The sequence below is a fragment of the Pristis pectinata genome, chromosome 17 (genome assembly GCF_009764475.1).
Source record: "Pristis pectinata isolate sPriPec2 chromosome 17, sPriPec2.1.pri, whole genome shotgun sequence".
Classification (NCBI taxonomy): Eukaryota; Metazoa; Chordata; class Chondrichthyes; order Rhinopristiformes; family Pristidae; genus Pristis; species Pristis pectinata.
Window position 1 is genome coordinate 33,056,316 of NC_067421.1, and position 19,665 is coordinate 33,075,980.

The 19,665-nt window shown below is 41.4% G+C and overlaps 1 protein-coding gene across 4 annotated transcripts in view; it reads right to left on the reverse strand.

Moving 5' to 3' along the window:
- Positions 1-19,665, reverse strand: part of LOC127579262 (rabphilin-3A-like) — a 152,746-nt gene that overhangs the window by 81,294 nt on the left and 51,787 nt on the right. For 3 of the 4 annotated variants that reach the window (XM_052031914.1, XM_052031913.1, XM_052031912.1), the window contains exon 2: positions 14,701-14,805. In XM_052031914.1, the coding sequence (XP_051887874.1) occupies positions 14,701-14,777 (77 nt within the window). In that variant the 5' untranslated portion in view covers positions 14,778-14,805. Of the gene's footprint in view, positions 1-5,995; positions 6,177-14,700; positions 14,806-19,665 lie in introns of all 4 variants that reach the window. The other variant, XM_052031911.1, reaches the window with a different exon arrangement.

Sequence of the window (19,665 nt, forward strand, 5' to 3'; positions counted from 1 at the left end):
TAACAAATGCTACAATGGCGATTGCCTGGAATAGAGTGAGTACCAGCAGATGCCATCTTGCTGAAGTCAAACCCAGTGACCCATTTAAGCGGGAAACATTTTTACATAAAGATAACGTTCTAATTCTATTGATTCTAATTGTAACTGCCACTCTGGACGTGTCTGTTGGCACCTGGGCCTGGGTGGGGGTGTGATTGACTTGAGTCAGAAGGTGATGGGTTCCAGTTCCTCTCTAGGGAAGTGAACACAAAAATCCAGACTGACATTTCAGTGAGAAAGTGCTGTCCTGTTGCAGATGAATTGTGTGGATGAGATGCTAAACAGAGCCCCTATCTGCCCTCCAAACGTTTCTATCGATGCGCCATAGAAAGCATCCTATCTGGATGCATCATGGCTTGGTACGGCAACTGCTCTGCCCAGGACCACAAGAAACTGTAGAGAGTTGTGGACACAGCCCAGAGCATCACGGAAAACAGGTACTCCATGGACTCTGTCTATACCTCTTGCTGCCTGGGTGAAGCAGCCAGCATAATCAAAGACCCCACACACCCGGGTCATTCTCGCTTCTCCCCTCTCCCGTCAGGCAGAAGATACGGGAGCCTGAGGGCACATATCACCAGGCTCAAGGACAGCTTCTATCCCACTGTGATAAGACTATTGAACAGTTCCCCTATACGATAAGATAGACTCTTGACCTCACAATCTACCTTGTTTGACCTTGCACTTTATTGGCTACCTGCAATGCACTTCCTTAGCTGTGACACTTTACTCTGTATTCTGCTATTGTTTTTACCCTGTACTACCTCAATGCACTTTGTAATGAATTGATCTGTACGAACGGTATGCAAGACAAGTTTTTCACTGTACCTCAGTACAAGTGACAATAATACACCAATACCAATACTTTTTAAAGAGCAGGGAGGTTATTCCTTGGTAGTCATGACCAACATTTATCACTCAACATTATGATTAAAATTGATCATCTTACTGTTACTGGGAGCTTGCTGTACATAAATTGACTGCTGCATTTCACCACATCGCAGTGACTAGACTTTCAAAATATTCATTGGCTGTAGAATGCTTTGGGATATCTTGATGAGACATAGAGAAGTGTTACCTTATTGCAATTACAGTGAAATAAAGCATCCTATTGATTCATAATTAGGCTTCATCTTACCCTGTATTTTTGCTATCAACCTTTGGAATGATTACAGCTGTCCACAAAAATGACATGAATATCTGGTTCAGGTCACAAGGGGGTACTATTGTTACATCCACAGGTTACATTATCATACAAGCAGATGTGGGGCAGCATTAGTTGCTTCACACAAGATGCTTCAGTACAGCTGGGAGTGATTGATAACACTGAACTGGAAAAGGTCTCTACAGTAGAACTGAAGTGAATTCTAATTATATTCAGGACTGCAAACCCTTCTTCACAAAAGACATTGGCTTAACCAATGAATTTCACTGCTTATGATTCTACATGTTTGGAATCTAAACTGTTTCCCACTGATTTCTCATTCTGTTTTGTACTTTTATGCCCAGATTTTTGTTTTGCTTCTGTTTTCTTCTATTTTCTCCAGGGACTTGAGAGCATTTTATTGGGTGTTGGAAGCTCAATGAGTGGAAGGCCTCTTTAGAGATTTCTTTAGCTCTCAGATCAATAGCCTCCAATCTCCTGAGAAGTGCCTGAATATCATGACCACACTTTTTTAGACTCTAGCAGCACAATGAACTTAATGAACAGCAGACGAGCAAGCAAATATAGAACGTACCATAATTCATACTACCTGCAGAATTATAGTATTTTCTATCATTTAATCAGTAAAAAGTTACCGATTCCTCAACATGAGAAAATAATAAATGGCTTACAATCTCAAAAATCTATAGTTAACAACAAATTTGTAAAACTACACCACAATTACAAGAAGAGTTAGGAACAAGGGAGTTTATGAGTCTGACTAATTCCATTGAATATTCTCCAGCTCTCTGAGCTAATTAAATACTTCTTAAAGCTTTATACATCCAGATAACTGTCAGCTGTACTCAAAAGGAACCGTCAGTCAGACACACAATCAAATACATTATGAACTTGGTTTCTGAATTACACTGATTGGCTCCTCCATCAAACTACCAGTTTGGAGATTAAAACAACCTACTCTTCCCAAGTCACCGTATTTAATTAGGGTGTTGATAGCATTTTGCTCCATATATTCTGAATAAATTAAATAAACCATTTCCAAAATTTAAAGCAGCCAGAATGGGAAAGGATTAACAGCCATCCCCACTTCCACCCAATCATCCTATGGAGTTCAAATACACAGAATCCTCATGGATGAAATCCCTTCCTATTTATTCCTGAGTGAAATTCCTGGCTCATGTTAGAAAATGGTCTGATCCAATAAGAAGTAAGAACTTCAGAAGCAGGAGTAGGCCTTTTGATCCCTTGTGTCTTCAATAAGATCATGGCTGATCTCTTACCTCAGTCTCACTTCCTTGCACTAACTCCATTTCTTCTGATCCCCTTAATATCTAAGAATCTACCAATCTCTGACTTGAAAATACTTAGTGACTTCACCTCTTTTACATTTTTGGATAGAGAATGCCAAAGATTCACTATCCTCTGTGTGAAGAAATTTCTCTTTATTTCAGTCCTGAATGGCCAATCTGTTATTCTGAGACTGTGAGCCCCGGTTCTAGACATGCTAGTTAGGAGAAATATAAACTTCACATCTGTCTTGTCCCAGATTATTCCCAAGTATTAATCAGTGTTTGCAGCTCAATGTGGTAACTAAAATTAAATTTTTGCCAAGCAGTTACTGGGCACAATTCAAATCAAATTACTTGTGTGTTGGTTCTGGCCTTTAGTTCTGTGTTTGCCATTGGCTTTGTTTTATCCAAGTGCTTAAGGAATTATTGAACAGACCATGGGCCACTGATCAGCAAATGCTGGTTGAGATCAACTGGTCAATGATCTGTGATTCATGACCAAAGTTCCCCATTTCTTAGCAAACAACAACAGGTTTCTCAAGATTATTGCAACTTTCATAGAGATTTTTCAACAACGTGCCATCTCCCTAAAGTTATTTGGATGAGTTTTAAAAGTTATTCTAAAGTCAGCAACTTTGCTCAAGGCAGGATTATATTCTCCGATGCCCTCTCCAGCATTATGAATAAACAGAAGGCCAGGTCTCTCAGCGGAACTCATCCCATAGTTTGCGATGTGAGGAACTGGAAATAGTGGAAGTGCCTACCTCAAACAGGCAAGCATTTCAATTAACTGTGGCACTTCAATGTGAACTCCAGCAACTAAAGCTTCTTTGACAGCACCTCCCAAACCCATGACCTCTGCCATCCAGAAGGACAAGGGCAGCAGTCACAAGGGAAATTGTAAGCTCTCTTTCTGGTCACACACTACCCTTACTTGGAAATATATTGCCCTTCCCTCCTTGTTGCTGGCTCAAGACCCTGGAGCTCCATTCCCAGCAGCTTAGTAGCAAGAGCACACAAACAACAGTGGTTTAAGGTGCAGCTCACCACCAGTGCCTTTTGGGAACTAAGGATGGGCAACAAATGCAGGTCTTGCCAGCAATGACCACATCCCTTAAATAAGTAATATAAAATAAAACAAAAGATGACAACTACTGTATTAGATGCCAGTTTTGATGTGTAGGATGTAGGACATGTTAAATGCCTTGATAACATGGGGACCAGGCTTACTCCATGGATGAAGGGTGTGAAAATGACACAGTAGCACACAAACATTTTTATTTCATTCACTTTCCCCTTGTTTTTTTTTGTTTCCTTCTCGGATGGTAGCAATGCTGTTGCCAGTTTTTACACGAGTTGTTATATACTTTTTTGTTGTTGTTGCCTCCCCAGTACCATCACAACTCATTTCCCAAAGGGAATCTCCTATCACATGTGGAGACACGAGAGACTGTAGATGCTGGAATCTAGAGCAACAAACAAAATGCTGGAGGAACTCAGTGGGTCAGGAAGCACCCATGGAGAGAAATGGACAGTCGACATTTCGGGTCGAGACCCTTCGTCTGAACTGAAAGATAGTGATGAGCACAATTCAGAATCCCTGAGAGGTGCCATGCTTTCCATAGCTGACATGTATCATTGGTATGGCACAGTCAGTAACAGCAATAGTCAACTGGAGCCTCAAACTTGGCTACAATGTTGATCCACAGATTATGCCATTTATTAGCACAGAGGGTGACCCTCATGCATCAAGTATTCTGTTCAGCAGTGTAAAAGGGCTGGACTGGGCTCCTGTATCCTATGGTATCCTATGGCCTTTGCTGTCCCTTCACTTTTCTGTCTTAATCCATATTCCTTCATCTCTAAAAAATGGGATGAGCCTCAAAGACTTTGAGAATTTTTGTCATCTCATCACTTCCACTTCAGTACAATTTTCCACTTCCTTCGCTACCAAGTCTTGCATGTCTCAGGTGCTGTGTTCTAATCTTAATTTGGGATGGGTGTTGCTGTTCTGAAGTTGAGGATATCAGACATGAACAACACTGTTATAACATGGGTGCCTTGCCTTGCTGTTAGTGTGTGGGCTTCATGAAAGGAAATAGAGCTAATGGGGTGATCTCAGGAGTTGTACAAACAGCAAACTTTCATACAAATCTTGCAAGAAACTTGCCAGTGGCTTTCTTTTGTCAGAATTAGAAAAGTAAGGCTTCATTGACTGCAGAAATTGTATAGCATGAACAAAGAGGATTAACTGCAGTGTTGACTGCCTTCAGCCAGGCTGCACACTTATTACAGTAAGAAAATCTTCTTAAACTATGAGAATCCGTGTTTAACATGAAGAAAGAGGAATAAACAACTTCAGACCAATCAGAGACTTTTGGAGATAATAATTGGGGAAAAAATAGGTTAGTTGGCTAATAAATGAAAATCATCATAGATTTGTTCAAAGCAAATCATTTCTGACTAATTTGATGGAGTGAAAGGTTGATGTATAAATGGATAACATTCCACAAAACCCATGAGATTAAAGGAACTTTGGCTGTGTGGATATATTACTGTCTTAGAAACAGAACGTAGAATGCAAGGGGGTCAGCTATTATTAATCCAACAGGAGTGAACTTTGCAGTGCTAACAGTAGCAAGGCCCAATGCTCTTTTTAATGCACCAGGCACTGGGTGCAGAGAGCACAACTTCCAAGTCTGTAGAGGACATAAAACTCAGTGAGGAGAAAAAAATTAAACTGCAGAAGAATTGCCTTGATCTTATTAAATGGCAGGGCATTCTTGAGGTCAAGTAGTCTACTCATGCTCCTAAACTGCTTGTTCACACAAACAGATTGGTGGAATAGTCAGAAATGAAGGGACAAACTGTAATGCCGAGTTATTAAGTAAATTGTTTTGGAAGGAAGAATGAGGAGACGCAAAACAAATTAAATGGTATAATTTCAGAATAGGTTCAAGAATAGAGAGATCTGAGGATAAATGTACACAAATCATTGAAAGGAGAAGGCTGTTAAAAAGCTTAGGAGTTCATTGTTTCATTACTAGAATAGGGTACAAAAGCAAGGGCATGGTACTAAACATATAGAGATCCCTGGTTAGTCCCCTTCTGGAGTATTGTGCTAGGTTGTAGGCACTGCACACTGCGAAAGATGTCAAGTCTTTAGAGAGGCTCCAGAGAACATTTACTAGAATAGTACAAAGAATGAGGGGCTTCAGTTGTGTGGGGAGAGTGGAGAAAGAAGAATTCATCCCCGTAGCGCAGAGAAGGTAAAGAGGACATTTGATATGATTCTTTTATTCAAAACTTTGAAGAGCCTGTAGTTGGTACAAAAGCAGATGTCTTGTTACAGCAAAATAAACATCCTAAGTTGGCAAAGCTAGGCTTCTCTATAAGGTGTTTAAACAATTCTTTCAAGGATTTTGATTTGAAGCAGGCACACCTGCCACATCTGTGCTGTGGGCACTGCCAGAACCCTTCAAAGACCAGTCCAAGTGTTTACCTCGCAAGTTCTCTCCTCATACCCTTGCAGTGTAGCCCGGTTACCCCGCACTCATGGTGAACCGACAATATTTTGGGCTGAGAATTCATCGGTAAGTTAGCTTCCTTGTCAGGGAGGAAGCGTGGCCTTGGTGACTGCTCCCACTTCCTGGGCTTCTGGGTCACATTGTTGTAGATCCCACCTGTGTGCAATAGTGTGAAACAGGCGTCAGATTTACAAACAGTGACAATGAAATCAGGAGATGTCAGATGGGCCTACCTACAATCACCTGCTGTATATTATTGCACAGAGTCAAGATCTGCCCCGCAGAGGCAGGACAGCCTCTACCTGTAGTCATGACTTGTTGGAAGTGGACTGATCACCACTCTGAGTTATGGAACAGTTCAGTATTTTCCATAATTGCAGATTTGATGCCAATAGGGAATTAACAGAAAATAAAGATTCTGACTGCAAAGGCACAGGGGGTTCACCTCTGTTAGGAGAAAGAAATGTTTTATTTAAAGATGTTCAGAGGCTTGGATTCCCTTTAGAGTCTGAAGCCTACACAGGGGTTAAAGTTAACCACCTTGAAGGAATCGTGCTCCAGGTTGCCTGGTGGGTTCTCACTGGAGTGTACATCAGGAACAGAAACCGCTTTCACCCCTCACATCTGTGGCCAGATCTACGCAGCTACCTCTGACACCCTAGGATGTACAATCCTTTATAATCTGAAATGACTGTAGCAGATATCACATTCCATTTGTGTGTTGCCAGCTGCTTTGAGCATTTTTGAATTTGTTGATCAGCTTTTGCTCACTTTCTAGGGTATCAGATGTAAGCAGTCAATTCGAGTCCTGCCCATGGAGAGCAGCTCGAAGCAGGGACAAAGCTGCCTCAGAACACTCTGCAATGCTGTGGTTGATGTTTCAGCACACTGCGACTTTATTGATGTATGACGTCAACTCCCTGTCCTTCGAGCCTCTTCTTTGTGCAATGGGCTCAACATTTCTGTCTTCCAGCTCACCGCTCTTGGTTAGTACAAGAGAAGCTGCTAAAATGCTGTAAAACAATGTTCATCTATTTTAGGGGACATCAAGTATCGAGAAAATTGAATGGGGCTAAGTCCTAATGCCTGAAAACTGGCAACACCTTATGCTGCCCAATTTTACCATGTCACTCAAGTGTGAATGCCAATGTGCTCAGTCCCACGGCCTGAGTGGTCAGTAAGCACCAGCTCTGCTGTTCATTTGCGGGATCCATCAGCAGGGGGCTAAAAGCCTGAGCATTAGCTGAGAGGGGCAGGCAAGCTTTAGATGGAAGGCACATCGAAGCTGGAGCAGGTACTAACAGCAATTGTACAAATGAATCTGACGCAGGAACTAGTGAAGCACAGCACAACCTAGGAGAGGACATCAAGGTTTGTACAAAAGAAGCTGCTAAAGTGCTACACAGGCCATTCCTGTGTAATGAATTGGTTTTGTTTTTACAGATGTCCTTAAGTCAATTTTATCCATATATATATATAAAATATATATAAAAATCACACGATATGGTAACCATACCTCCACAGATTGCAATGAATGGTATCAAAAGCACATAAGACTGATGAGAAAGAACAATTACTGAAAGTGGAGAGAGAGAGGAAACTAGTTCTGCCATTTGTAGGAATAACATGCATCGGACATTTGAATTTAGTAATGTTATGGAAGCTTGTTTGTATGTAGGCCGTCCATAAATTGGGCATTTTTAACCTGGGGATGGTCTATAAAACAATATTCATCTATTTCAGGGAACATAAGATCTTTAAATTTTGGGTTTCATGGTAATGGGGAGCTGCACTGAACTTGGCGGAGTTGGTGTAATGAAGGAAATCGACCTATATTGCGAGGAGTCAAGAGGCAGAGCAGAAGGCAGTGGCAGCAGAAAGCCATCATGATCAATGTCAAGAACTTAGCCCCAAAGACCTAGGTGTAGTGCTGGAAGAAGTTCAATGACCTGACACAAGTGGTCAAGATAAGTAAATACCTCTTCAACTGTCATATCCTACCTCTGCACCATTAGAATCAAATACTGCATAAGGCATCACATACCCAACACTAATCCACCAACAATCTTTACTAATCAGGGCTCAACCCAAATTCCTGCACTGTACCAAATTCTGACAGCACAGCTGCAACTCTTGTATCCTCTTCTCACTGTTGCACATACTGCCAGCTATGCAACCATAACAAACTAATTGCATGACACTCAGTAACACACACTCTTTTCCATGGCTGGCTAACGTGGCACAACACCAGTCTTATCTCTAGGGCTAATTGGAAGGGGCAGCACACTCTGACTGACTGGGAGAAGCTGACTTTGGCCATCACTGGAACTACGCACAGCTGCTGCACTGGATGCTGCAGTGGTCTGTGGCAAGCAAGGCTCACTCTACAGCCCCTTTCCTCCTTCAAGTGTGTGCAAGTTATGCAGTGGAGGCTTTAGCCAAGCTGTCAGCAGCTGGCAAACCACAGCAACGGTGTGAGGGTGATGAAGGCAAATGCAGATTGCTGGAGGATGAAGGAATGCTACTGGGTTTCCGAGCTTTCAGCTGTCTGTTATTGTACTTCAGCTGGATGAAGGAGGAATGGAATCTGCTTTGATTGTGGGATGAGGCAGAGTTGAACTAGGGCACAGCAAACTAATGTGCAAGCAGTCAACGGCACCTGAGCTTACAGGAAACCCTGCAGTCCCTGAAAAGCTGTGCACTCTCTCTGCCCCTGCTCTCCAGCCACAGAGAATAAACTGGCATTAGCCCTCTTTGAATAAAGAGCCTCAGTGAATACCCTTACACAATAGTGAAAGGCAAACCATGAGATGCAACAAATATCTTCACCTCTACTCTGAAACGTTAACTATTTCTCTTTCCGCAGATGCTGCCTGACCTGCTGAGTGTTTTCAACATTTTTATGTTTTTATTTCAGATCTTCAGCATCTGCAGTTATTTCTGATTTTCTTGTAAGTTAATCACATCTTTTTTTGAACCAGTCCCTGCTTTACATCTAAAAACTGCAAATTCATTCAATTATAATATTGACAGCAAAAGGATGTGTCTGGAACCAGCAGTGAAAACCCTTCACACAGACAGAGTTGTGAATGCTGGAAACAGGAAATTATTAAAATAATTTTAGAAACCTGCATTTCAGCTGATTATTAATTAGATAGAACTTCTTTGGAAAAGAACAAAAGATTTGGAAATGCTCGTATTGGCCTAATCTCTGCACTTTGTAGACCGACTGGAGAAAGTCCAATAAGGATTTGCAATGATGAACTGCAAATTGATTTTATAACCACAGCAAAGAATGAACAGGTTCTATTCTTGAGAAAAGAAAAAAATTGCAGGACGATGTAACAGAGGGCCTTAAGATTACAAAAGGGGTTGTTAGGGTGTATATACCAAGAATACTTACACATGTGGAAGAAGCTAAGGACAAGTTGTAGTAAATAGTCTCTAATAAATTTAAATGAAATTTAGAGAAAACTCTTTACCCAGAGAGTGGTTTAGAATGTGGAACTCACTGTCCTATTCAGGTGAATGGGTAAGGAAATTTTAGGAAAAAGTTATATAAGCAAAGAATGAAAGGAATAGGCAGGCATGGAGATGAGGTTAGATTTAATAGAATGTATGGGTTTTTGGTCTGAAAGAGCTATTTTTACACTGGATATTTTTTGAAATTCTATGTAAGCACATGCACTGGAGTCATTGTCATATTCATCTGCACCTTAATATATGACACCCACTGTGATTCTCAACCAATACCTGATCACTCTTCCAATTTGTTTTGCAAGCAGTTTACTGGACTAAAAAAATATGAAGTATCCTTTGTAATTAATTGGCGTCAAGCAGCAAAGAATAAGGGAAAATAGAGCCAGCACTTTGTATACTCTCCCTATACCCATTCTGTCATGGGCGAGAACTACTTCTCATTACTTGCCCTTTTTCATGGAATGTCCTGTCCCAGGAGCTCACAGCCCACAACCGGCATTGCTGGCAAAGTGTCAAACACAGGAACAAGAGATTGAACAGTGCGGAAATGGGTATAAAATGGAAGAATTAAAATCAAATGCAGTTGAAAGTAGTAAATAAATGAAAATGGTCTTAAATTACACTCAGAATATTATTGTCCTTTTAGAGTCATAGAGCAATACAGCATGGATACAGGCACTTCGGCCCAACGAGTTTACGCCGACCACGGTGCTCATCCAGCTAGTCCCGATTTCCTGCCTTCGGCCCATATCCCTCGAAGCCCTGCCTCTGCATGGACCATCCAAGTGCTTCTTAAATGATACTATTGTTCCTGCCTCAACCACTTTCTTTCACAGCTTGTTCCATGTACTAACCACCCTCTGCATGAAAAAGTTGCCCCTCAGATTCCTTTTAAATCTTTCCCTTCTCACCCTAAATCTATGCCCTCTAAATAACAGTTTTCAGTAACTCTGAATGGGAATCCTTGTCTTCCTGCTCACTGGATTATTTCACTATAACAACCCTGCATTGACTGTTCAAAAGGTGGTGGGATTCATCAGGAAAGTTCATATGGAAATGGGGAATCAAGATAAATCTTTCAAAAGAAATTCAATGTGGTTTTGAATTTTGAAAACTAATCTCTGCCAAACCAGGGGTGAAAATAACTTGATTTCCTTATTGCTACAGTTGTATCACTAGCATTGATGATTTAACCCATTTGTAGTGTTGTGTCATTCACTTTCTTACTGACATTCTGAGCCAGCCACACTGGCTTACTTTCATCTTTGGTCCTAACAGGATACCAGAATACCAGAAACAGTGACACTAATTTTTAAGTAAATTCAAGTAGTGGCTCTCTTAATTTAGACAGGGCCAAAATCTACGAAGCAAAGAGAATCTGAAGTCATTGCTGGCCGAGAAGGTCTTTTGGGAAAATGCACTGTCATCATGATGTGTCCACCACAGGCATACATGCAGGTCAATGCAACAAACAGTAAAAGCAATACTAACAAAAATAAATAGGAAATGTTTTATGGTCATGTTAAACATTGTCTTCTGTGTTCTTGAAAATATAAAAAAAAGTGTCTACATTGAGATGTGAGTTCCTCAGCTCTTTGGCTGCAAATTAATTAGAGCCCATCCCAGCGTGAGGGTGTATGGACTCTCACTGTGGCTGAGACGGAACAAAATTGTTACAATTAATGATCAACAAGATCAGAGTGCTACATACTCTAGAAGCAGAAGGCAAAGCCAGGGAGGAAAATAGTCACACACAGACCTACTTTATACTTTGTGGCAATTTTGTGGTATTGGTGGAAGAATATGGAGGTGTCAACCAACACATAGGGATCCTGACTGGGTGAAGCGGATATGATGGTGCCATATTCCCACTGCCTCCACTGAAACCTTAAAGAGATTTGGTAATAAGTACTGCGAATAGAGATTCCTCCAGAACCTGAAATCTAACTGATGATGCTTGCCCAGTGAAATGTCTATTTAGTGGAAAAGGACTCCAATCGCTGTTCATCCCCAGATCCGTTCAGGTTTCTCTTTTTGCCTTATGAACAAACTGGCTCTAACTGGGGCATATCATCCACGATGCCGTCCTTCACTTAAGAGTGAAGATTGCCAGCTTTATTCAAGCACGAGTGTCTCACAAGCAGGCCTAATCTAATACGGAAACACCCATAGAATTGGAGTTACTGGGTACCATTTAAGAACTTTGCCTTATTTTCTCCCTGCCCTAACCTCCCTGTGGATGGTGATTCCTCAAGTCCCAGAGCTCAACCAATTTTGGCAAAATGGACAACATGATTCATGCTCTTCCCATTCCACTCGGCTTAGCACATATTGGGAAGTGAAATGAACAACTGAGGCATTGGCCATGCTCTGGAGCCAGATTTCTCATCTGCATCAATACACGATTAACACTTGTTTTTATTTATTCATCACTGCTTTGCATCAAGTGTGATAATATTAACAAAATGCCAAGAAAAATTAACAGAGCAAGAGAGAAGAAATATTACTTACTGTTCATTCTCACTAGGCAGAGGATTAGGTAAAGAAAGAAATGAAAAATTAAAATAAATTTCCACCATAACAGAACACAGGTTTCCTGCAACATTTCATTGTTACCACTATAACAGCAGATTGAGTAAAAGCCCAGGATTATTAATATCCATCCTTCTGTTTAAGCCTGACCTTTGGCTTATCTTGCTGACCCAGCTGGATCCTATTATGAGGAGAACAAAATTCACCATACAAACCAAACACTACAAGCATCGAGCCCTGATCTCAGAGCTTCAGCAATTGAAGTGACAATCTATCTTCGCCAGGCTGAGCTGCTTCAGATCAATCGTCACTAAGAGTCACAATGACCCTGTGCATTCTTAGAGAGAACCACAATGAATTTATAATGTGCATTTTGCACAGTATTTGCAGCATGAATTCATAAAATATTTGCACTAAATTGAGTGCAAACTGTACTTAGATTCGCAATGTATTGTCAGGAGCTGTGAGGGGGTGGGGTAAGGAGGAAGGTTGCAGTCAGTTGGTGTGCATAACTCAAATGTTATGTAGATTTAAGTGTTTCCCACTGTTTGGTTCATTGGACCATGTGTGGGGTGGACCAGCAAGGAATACAGGACCCCAAAAATCACTAAACATGCTCCCATGTTAATGTGTCCCCAGGTCACTGAAAGCTCAAAATTGCAAACTTATGACAGGATAATTGTTATAAGTGCCCAGTTTATTTATTTGGATTGACCAACAGCAGGCAATGGAGTTTTAGTCATTAGGCATCCGTACCCATTATTCACCAGCTTTTCTTCAAGGCAGCAGGTATTGCAGCCACACTTTGTATGGAGAGTCTCACCAGTAGCAAATCCAGACTGTTGCCAATGATTATCCACCACAATCAGCTGCTAATTGGCTGGAACAGATGATCAGATCATGCCATCCCTCATCCCTCTATCAGCCACCCATGCACTAGTGCTGTTTTCATTCAAACTTTTACTATCTCATCTTTAAACCTCCACAATTTCTTTAAAGAAAGCACTCTCTTCCAAATTCACTTTCCAGCAGAAGTGCTCCAAACCAAACCCAAGGCCCTTTACTTTGGCCTCACTGTCTTTTACTCAATGCCATGACTCAAATCACTAATCCAAAACAGGTTTTATCTCAATGTAAGGCATTAAGACAAGCAAGATCATGCATCATTGAATACATGTGTGACTTTCGTTCAAAACCATGCAGCATTGTTGCAAGATTTGTTTTAATAGAAATACAGCAATGTTCACTGAGCACGCACGACTGTGCTTATAACCATGCAGTACAATTCCTCGGTTTAACAAACATGAAGGCAACATGCAATCGAGTGTCTCCCAGGCACTAATCATATGGTAGTGAATGGGATTATCCATGGCCTTGCTGAGACACCAGAATTGGATTAATTATGAAAAGGTTACAATCACAAAAACACGAAGATCCCCATCTGCATTAAAATACCAATGTAGTTTGAACAAACTAGATGCTTGCCTGCTAAAAATCACAGCAGTCATTTTTAGGGCATGTGTCAAAATTAGCAGTTCATGTCTTTACATCCACATTAGATTTTAAAAGCAGATCTGAATCCTCAAGTGTAGTGATGTAGTGGTGTGAATCAAACATGAATCCATTTCTGTAGAAGCTGCAGGAAAGTGTCTATACCTAAAATGGAGCAGCACAAACCCTCGCTTCTAACTTTTCTGGAATGTAGAATAAGGAGCATGCAGTCATCTGCCACCTCTGCTTGGTGTCCCGGAGGAACTGGTGCAGTTTGACCTATGGCTGATGCCGACTAACCTAGAGATGTAGTGTCTTCTGCGCCAGCATCCCAGGAGATCTGCTACACACTATGAGCAGTGGCCCAGATGACCAGATATACTTGTGCCTGGTATTTGAGGGAATTTGCCTTTGCTTGTATCTGTCCTAGAGAACTATTGCAGATGTCTGAGTAGATCTACTGCCTACGCCTCAGAGGGATCTGTGTTCAGTAACCCAGAGATCTGGGGCAGGCAGCCCAATTTTGCGAGTGGCTCACAGTGCATTTCTTGACTTGAGATTCCTAATGGAAATAATGACAGTGAAGTGAATTCCCCACCTGCCAGCTACTCACTCTTAACATACCACCAGGGTTCAGTACTTGCCATCTCCAAGCTATCCTACAATTCAGTGTGGGCCCAGACCAGTCATCAAGGGGACTGTCTGTTGTATCACTATGAGTAAGAAGTCAGCCAGAGAGGAGCTGGTTTTGTCTGAACAGCTACTGAGAATCTCAACCCACAATGGCAGGAGCACAACTGGTGACAATTTAAAAGGTGTGCTCAATACCCACAGCTCGAAGCTCTTTAACATTTTCACTTAATAGAAGAAGGCACAGAAAATTTGCCTGTTAACAATTTCCCTGTAGCCTACAAATCCGAGGCTGTGCAAGAAATGGATTCAGATTCAGAGATAACCACAGGGCAGAGTGAAGAAGTGTTATGAAAATGGCTTGGAGCATAACATCTGTGATGGACTGATGCACAGGGTCTCAGTAGTATTTGATTATGATACTGCTTGGCACAATGCAAACAAATAATACAGCAGGAGCAGGGGAGATGCTTAAACAGATTTGCTTTATAATATTCCAAGGCTTTCACATGCAGTTCCTTAAGAAAGAGAGAATATTGGAGCTTACTTTCCTCTGAGAGTGAGCTGCCGGTCATTAGGGCAGACCCAGCGAGCAGTATTGTTCCCAAATATGGTGTTGGTCATGGCTGGAAACTTGCTGAGAAAGCTGTGCCTGCAAGAAACAAATAAATCTATTTAGAACTGAAGTAAACCCCTTCATCCACTTAGTGTTGCACACATAGCTCAAATACAACTTGCCTTAGAGTTGTACAAAAGGTTGTTTAGGCCGCACTTGGGTTGTGTGCATTTGTGGTCACCATACTACAGGAAAGATCAGGAAAGACGTAATTAAGCTAGAGAGGATGCAGCAAACACTCACAAGGATGTAGACTTGACTGGAGGGCTTGAGTTATAAGGAGGGATTGGATAGGCAGGATCTGTTTTCCCTGGAGCAAAGGAGCCTGAGAGGTGACATGATAGAGGCATATAAAATTATGAGATAGGGTAGCTAGCCAGAGTCTGTTTCCCATGGTAGGGGTATCTAAAATTAGAAGGCATAGGTTTAAGGTGAGAGGGAGGAGGTTAAAAGGGGATGTAAGGGGTAAATCTTTCACACAAAGAACAGTTGATATCTGGAATGTGCTGCCAAATGAGGTGGTGGAGGTAGGAACAGGAACAACATTTAAGAGGAGACACAAGAGACTGCAGCTGCTGGAATCTGAAGCAACAAACAATCTGTTGGAGGAACTCAGCTGGTCCAGCAGCATCTGTGGGAGGAAATGAACTGCTGATGGTTCGGGTTGAAACCCTGCATCAGGACATTATTTAAGGAGCATCTGGACAGGTACTTGAATGAGCAAGGCATAGAGGGATTAATGCAGGCAAGTGGGATTAGTATAAGGTTGGCACAGATGTGGTTGGCCGAAGCTGGAGTGGGTGTCATCAAGTTGGAATGCTTAACAGGAATTAGATTAATGGATTCTACAAAAGAAAATCTCAACTCCAAATCTCCAGAAGAAAGTGAGACAGGAAGGAGGTTCACAAAATTCAGCTAGAGCTCAGTAATATCAGAATTTTTCAAATAGATGACTCTTAATCTTCAATCCTTTATGATTCTGTTTTATGACTGGAAGCTAATCCTTTCATTTTACTTTCTCCTGATATGTAACTATTATTCTGCAATGGAAGCAGAAAAAAAGCCTGTCAGTCTTTAATCAATTTAATGTCAAAAGGGTTCTCATCCGTCTGGTGAAATTTTAATTTTACTGTAAATGCAAAGCCTGATAACTACAAACACAAAGCTTCTGCACGAGGTTTATCTAAAAACCATTTGATCTTTGCTCCTGTGCTTTATGATGGATGCTCAAGGAATTAGGGAAAGGACAAGAGGAAGGTGAACCTTTCCCTCAGCCCTCTTCTTTCCACAGTCCTGAAACTAATTGCTACAGTTTGGTTTCTACCCAAACCATGTTATTTCCTGAGGAAACCACAGATTTGCCATATTAATCATTCCCAAGAATGTAAAGTGCCACATATATGAAGTATTTGCCTCACCAGTTAATCTCACCAGGGCAGCAAATACTGAGCACACTAATAGCAAGCTGGTGACAATGATCAAAGTGTTCACATTAGTTGATTTAATTTGCCCATAAACATCCAAAATACTTACGTCGAGAACACATTGTTAGAAAGATCCCCACCCACCCCCCCACTGGTCTTATAACATGCAAGCAATCTAATAGGAAAAAGGCACAGGAGATAAATCATAACACTGAAAATGTTCCCATCACCACATCTAAATGGGTCTATGCAATTCCATTGGACACACTTTGAACATCTAGCTGACAGCTCCACAGTGCGGAACATTATATAGCTAGTTCCACAAGCTGAGATTGGATTCAATCCTTGAACGAATTCAGTCCTCGGTCTCCAACAGGAGAAGAAGCAAATCTCCTAAATAGATTTTAAATCTCTGGAGAAATGTGTATAATGGAAAGAAGAAAAAGGCCTTTTTTAAAACAAAAAATTGGCACCTAACCAAGTGGGTACAGTGTCATTGGTATTTTTTTTTGTATAAACACAGTTGGGCTACATCTCCCAACCTGCCACTTGCCAGCATTTTTCTCTGCTGTTACTATAGTAGACACTGGAACCAAAAGTCTTGTTATTACTAATGCAGATCTCCTTAGCATTAGAAAGAAGCTGCCAGAATCCCTGCATCACATCCTCATTTGCCTCCCACTCCCATTACTTCCCCGCACCTCTCAGCCAGAGGCCTCCCACATTTCTGCAGTCCAAGGATGCCGAAAGATCTCATCGCTGCCTGGTTCAGTGCTTGTGGAGGCAGGAGATTCCACGGAAGCTCACTGACTCAGTCAGGACCGTTTCAACAGTGACCCTCTCCTGAAGTGTGGATAAATACCTCAGCTGCATGCATGATCTGGCCCATTATGTGAGAAAAGTGACAAAAAAGCACAACGCAACATCCCAAACATAGCAAACTAGCCTGTTACTTATGTTACTTTATGGGAGGACATCGACAAGACAGTAGAAGAACTTATACCTTGACGATAGTGCCACAAGATCTTTTACACCCACAGGAACCCAGCTGTAAGTCTCATCAGAAAGATGATGCCTCCAGCAATCCCTGATCTAGACAGATGTTTGATCTACATTATCTGCTCAGATTCAGAGAAACTTGTAACACAGGAGAACATTTGACCTGTCAGGTCCATACCACCCAATTAGCTATTAGGTTACCCTCAGTTCCCAGCTCTTGCTCCATTGCCATGTTAGGTTATGGCTCTTCAAGTGCTTATCCAAGCGCATTTTATATGTGAGGAGCTAGACTAAATGTTCAAGGCAGCACATGGAATACTCGTCTTTATTGGTCAAAGCATACAGACAACAGACAGGAGGGTCATATTGGAAGTATACAGGATAATAGTCAGGCTACAGTAGTGCTATGAACACTTTCAACAACCATACTGCAGGAAGGATGTGATAGCAGTACAGAGGGGATGCACAAGGATGTTGCCTTGGGTTGGAGTCCATGCAGGGACTTACAGGTAATAGTGCCATCAACTAAATCCACCTAACATTTATTACGTTAAATGACTTATGCAGGCTAAGCCAATCTTGGTAGGTTCTGACCATAATGCCACATCAACCTTTTAGTCTGATTGTTCTTATCTCAATTTCGTACAAGATAATCCTGTTTTATTTTTGCTGGATTCAAGGCTACAGAGTGCTATACCTAATACATAGCAAACAAAAGATAAATGGACTTAATATAATTGAACCCAATAGATATTGAACTCAGAGACATTTAAATCAAGAGATATTGCACAAAAGCCTCTGGACCAGTGACATTTGACCTGAAGATTGCTGAGAGCTCACTATGTAACCACAATCTCTCTGCTCCAGACCTCAAATCATTTCAGTCTTGGTATTAAAATGCTCATATTAAGAAGTGTTTTTGGCAAGGTTGCTGTGACAGAAAAAGAAATTGCAGGGATTAAAAAAAAATCTTATCTTATTAAATAATTATTTGCAACAGGGCAACAATTTTTTACATAACCTATAATGCTACCGTTGACAACTCTTGTTTCATAAAATGCAGGAAAATTCTTGCTATCTTGACATTTTAGCAGTAAAAAGACGAAGAGGGTAATTACTTGGAACACTAATGGCACTGTAAGTCACTGGCCAAGGATCATATTCCAGGCACTCAAAGCAATGTACTCCACTACTTAACATTTGTACTACCAGCCACTTCCATTGAGAACAGGGGTTTTCAGCAGTTTGACAGCTGTTCTCATTCTCCATCATATATTGTGAGGTTGAGAACCAAACTCAACTCATTTCTATGATGTTACTTGGATTTCAATCTTTCAGAGGCTTAATTTTAAACCCTGTTAGGTGTGGAGGGGATTTTGGCAGTCTTATATGATCTATACTGTAAACATGCTACAGGACCTTTTAACAGGCTCTTATGGCAGATTCAGGGGTCCTTGTACCATTTGACAAAATGGAGTCATAGAGTCATACAGCATGGAAACAGGCCATTCGGCCCACCACGTTCACACCAACTGGTGGGCACCCATCCATATGGAGAAAAAAGATCTTATTCAGAGTCAAGCATCTTGGTCTTTCAACTTAAATCGGGCCCTGTCCACTGCCCGAGGATAGTGCACAGTTGCACTCCAGAGATCTAAGTGGACACCAGTGCAGTGTTGAGGCAGTGGTGCTGAAGGTGCTGTGTTCAGTGTTTATCTAGGATCCTATTTCCTCTGTTAAATGGAGGTAAAAGTACCTGTGGTGGTATTCTGAAGGGGAGGAAAGTTATCGACAGATGGAAATGAAAACAGGAAATAATGGAAACCATTTGCAGATCAGAAAAAGAGTTAATATTTCAGCCTGGCCTACTGAGTGTTTCCAGCGTTTTCTGTTTTTATTTTAGATTTCCAGCATCAGAAGTTTTTGATTTTCAGTTATCTGATATCTCCTGGCCAATATTCACTGCTCATTCAACGTGACAGAAAAGAGGATTTCTTTGTTCATCATCACATCGCTTGTGATGCACAAATTGGCTCATGTTCTTCTTATGCTACAACTGGTGTCTAGACTTTGTCAATGCATTCAGCAGAAGTGGCATTATTCATTTAGGCAAGTGTGACCCCCCAAGATATCATTGGGCTTCAGTGAATCATCTGAGGCACCACAACTACTCCCCACCAGTGACCTCCTGCTAGTAGGTGTTTGAGGGGGCACCGACTGCAGATAAGGTGACACCTGGCTGTGATCCTTCACTGCCCTGCTTTGTGATAGTCACTTGAGAGAACTCCCAGCAGCCATTGAACCCAGGCAAGAATGAGAGTCATCACCTGTGGAGGAGGGAAGAAGGCAAAAGGGAATTAGTCACTAAGATAATTGGAAGGATTTTGTTTGCAAATTTTCATCATTAGGCTTTCTGGCTTCACAGACTGTCAACATTATATGTTGTGTCAACACAAACCTTGTCAACAGAATG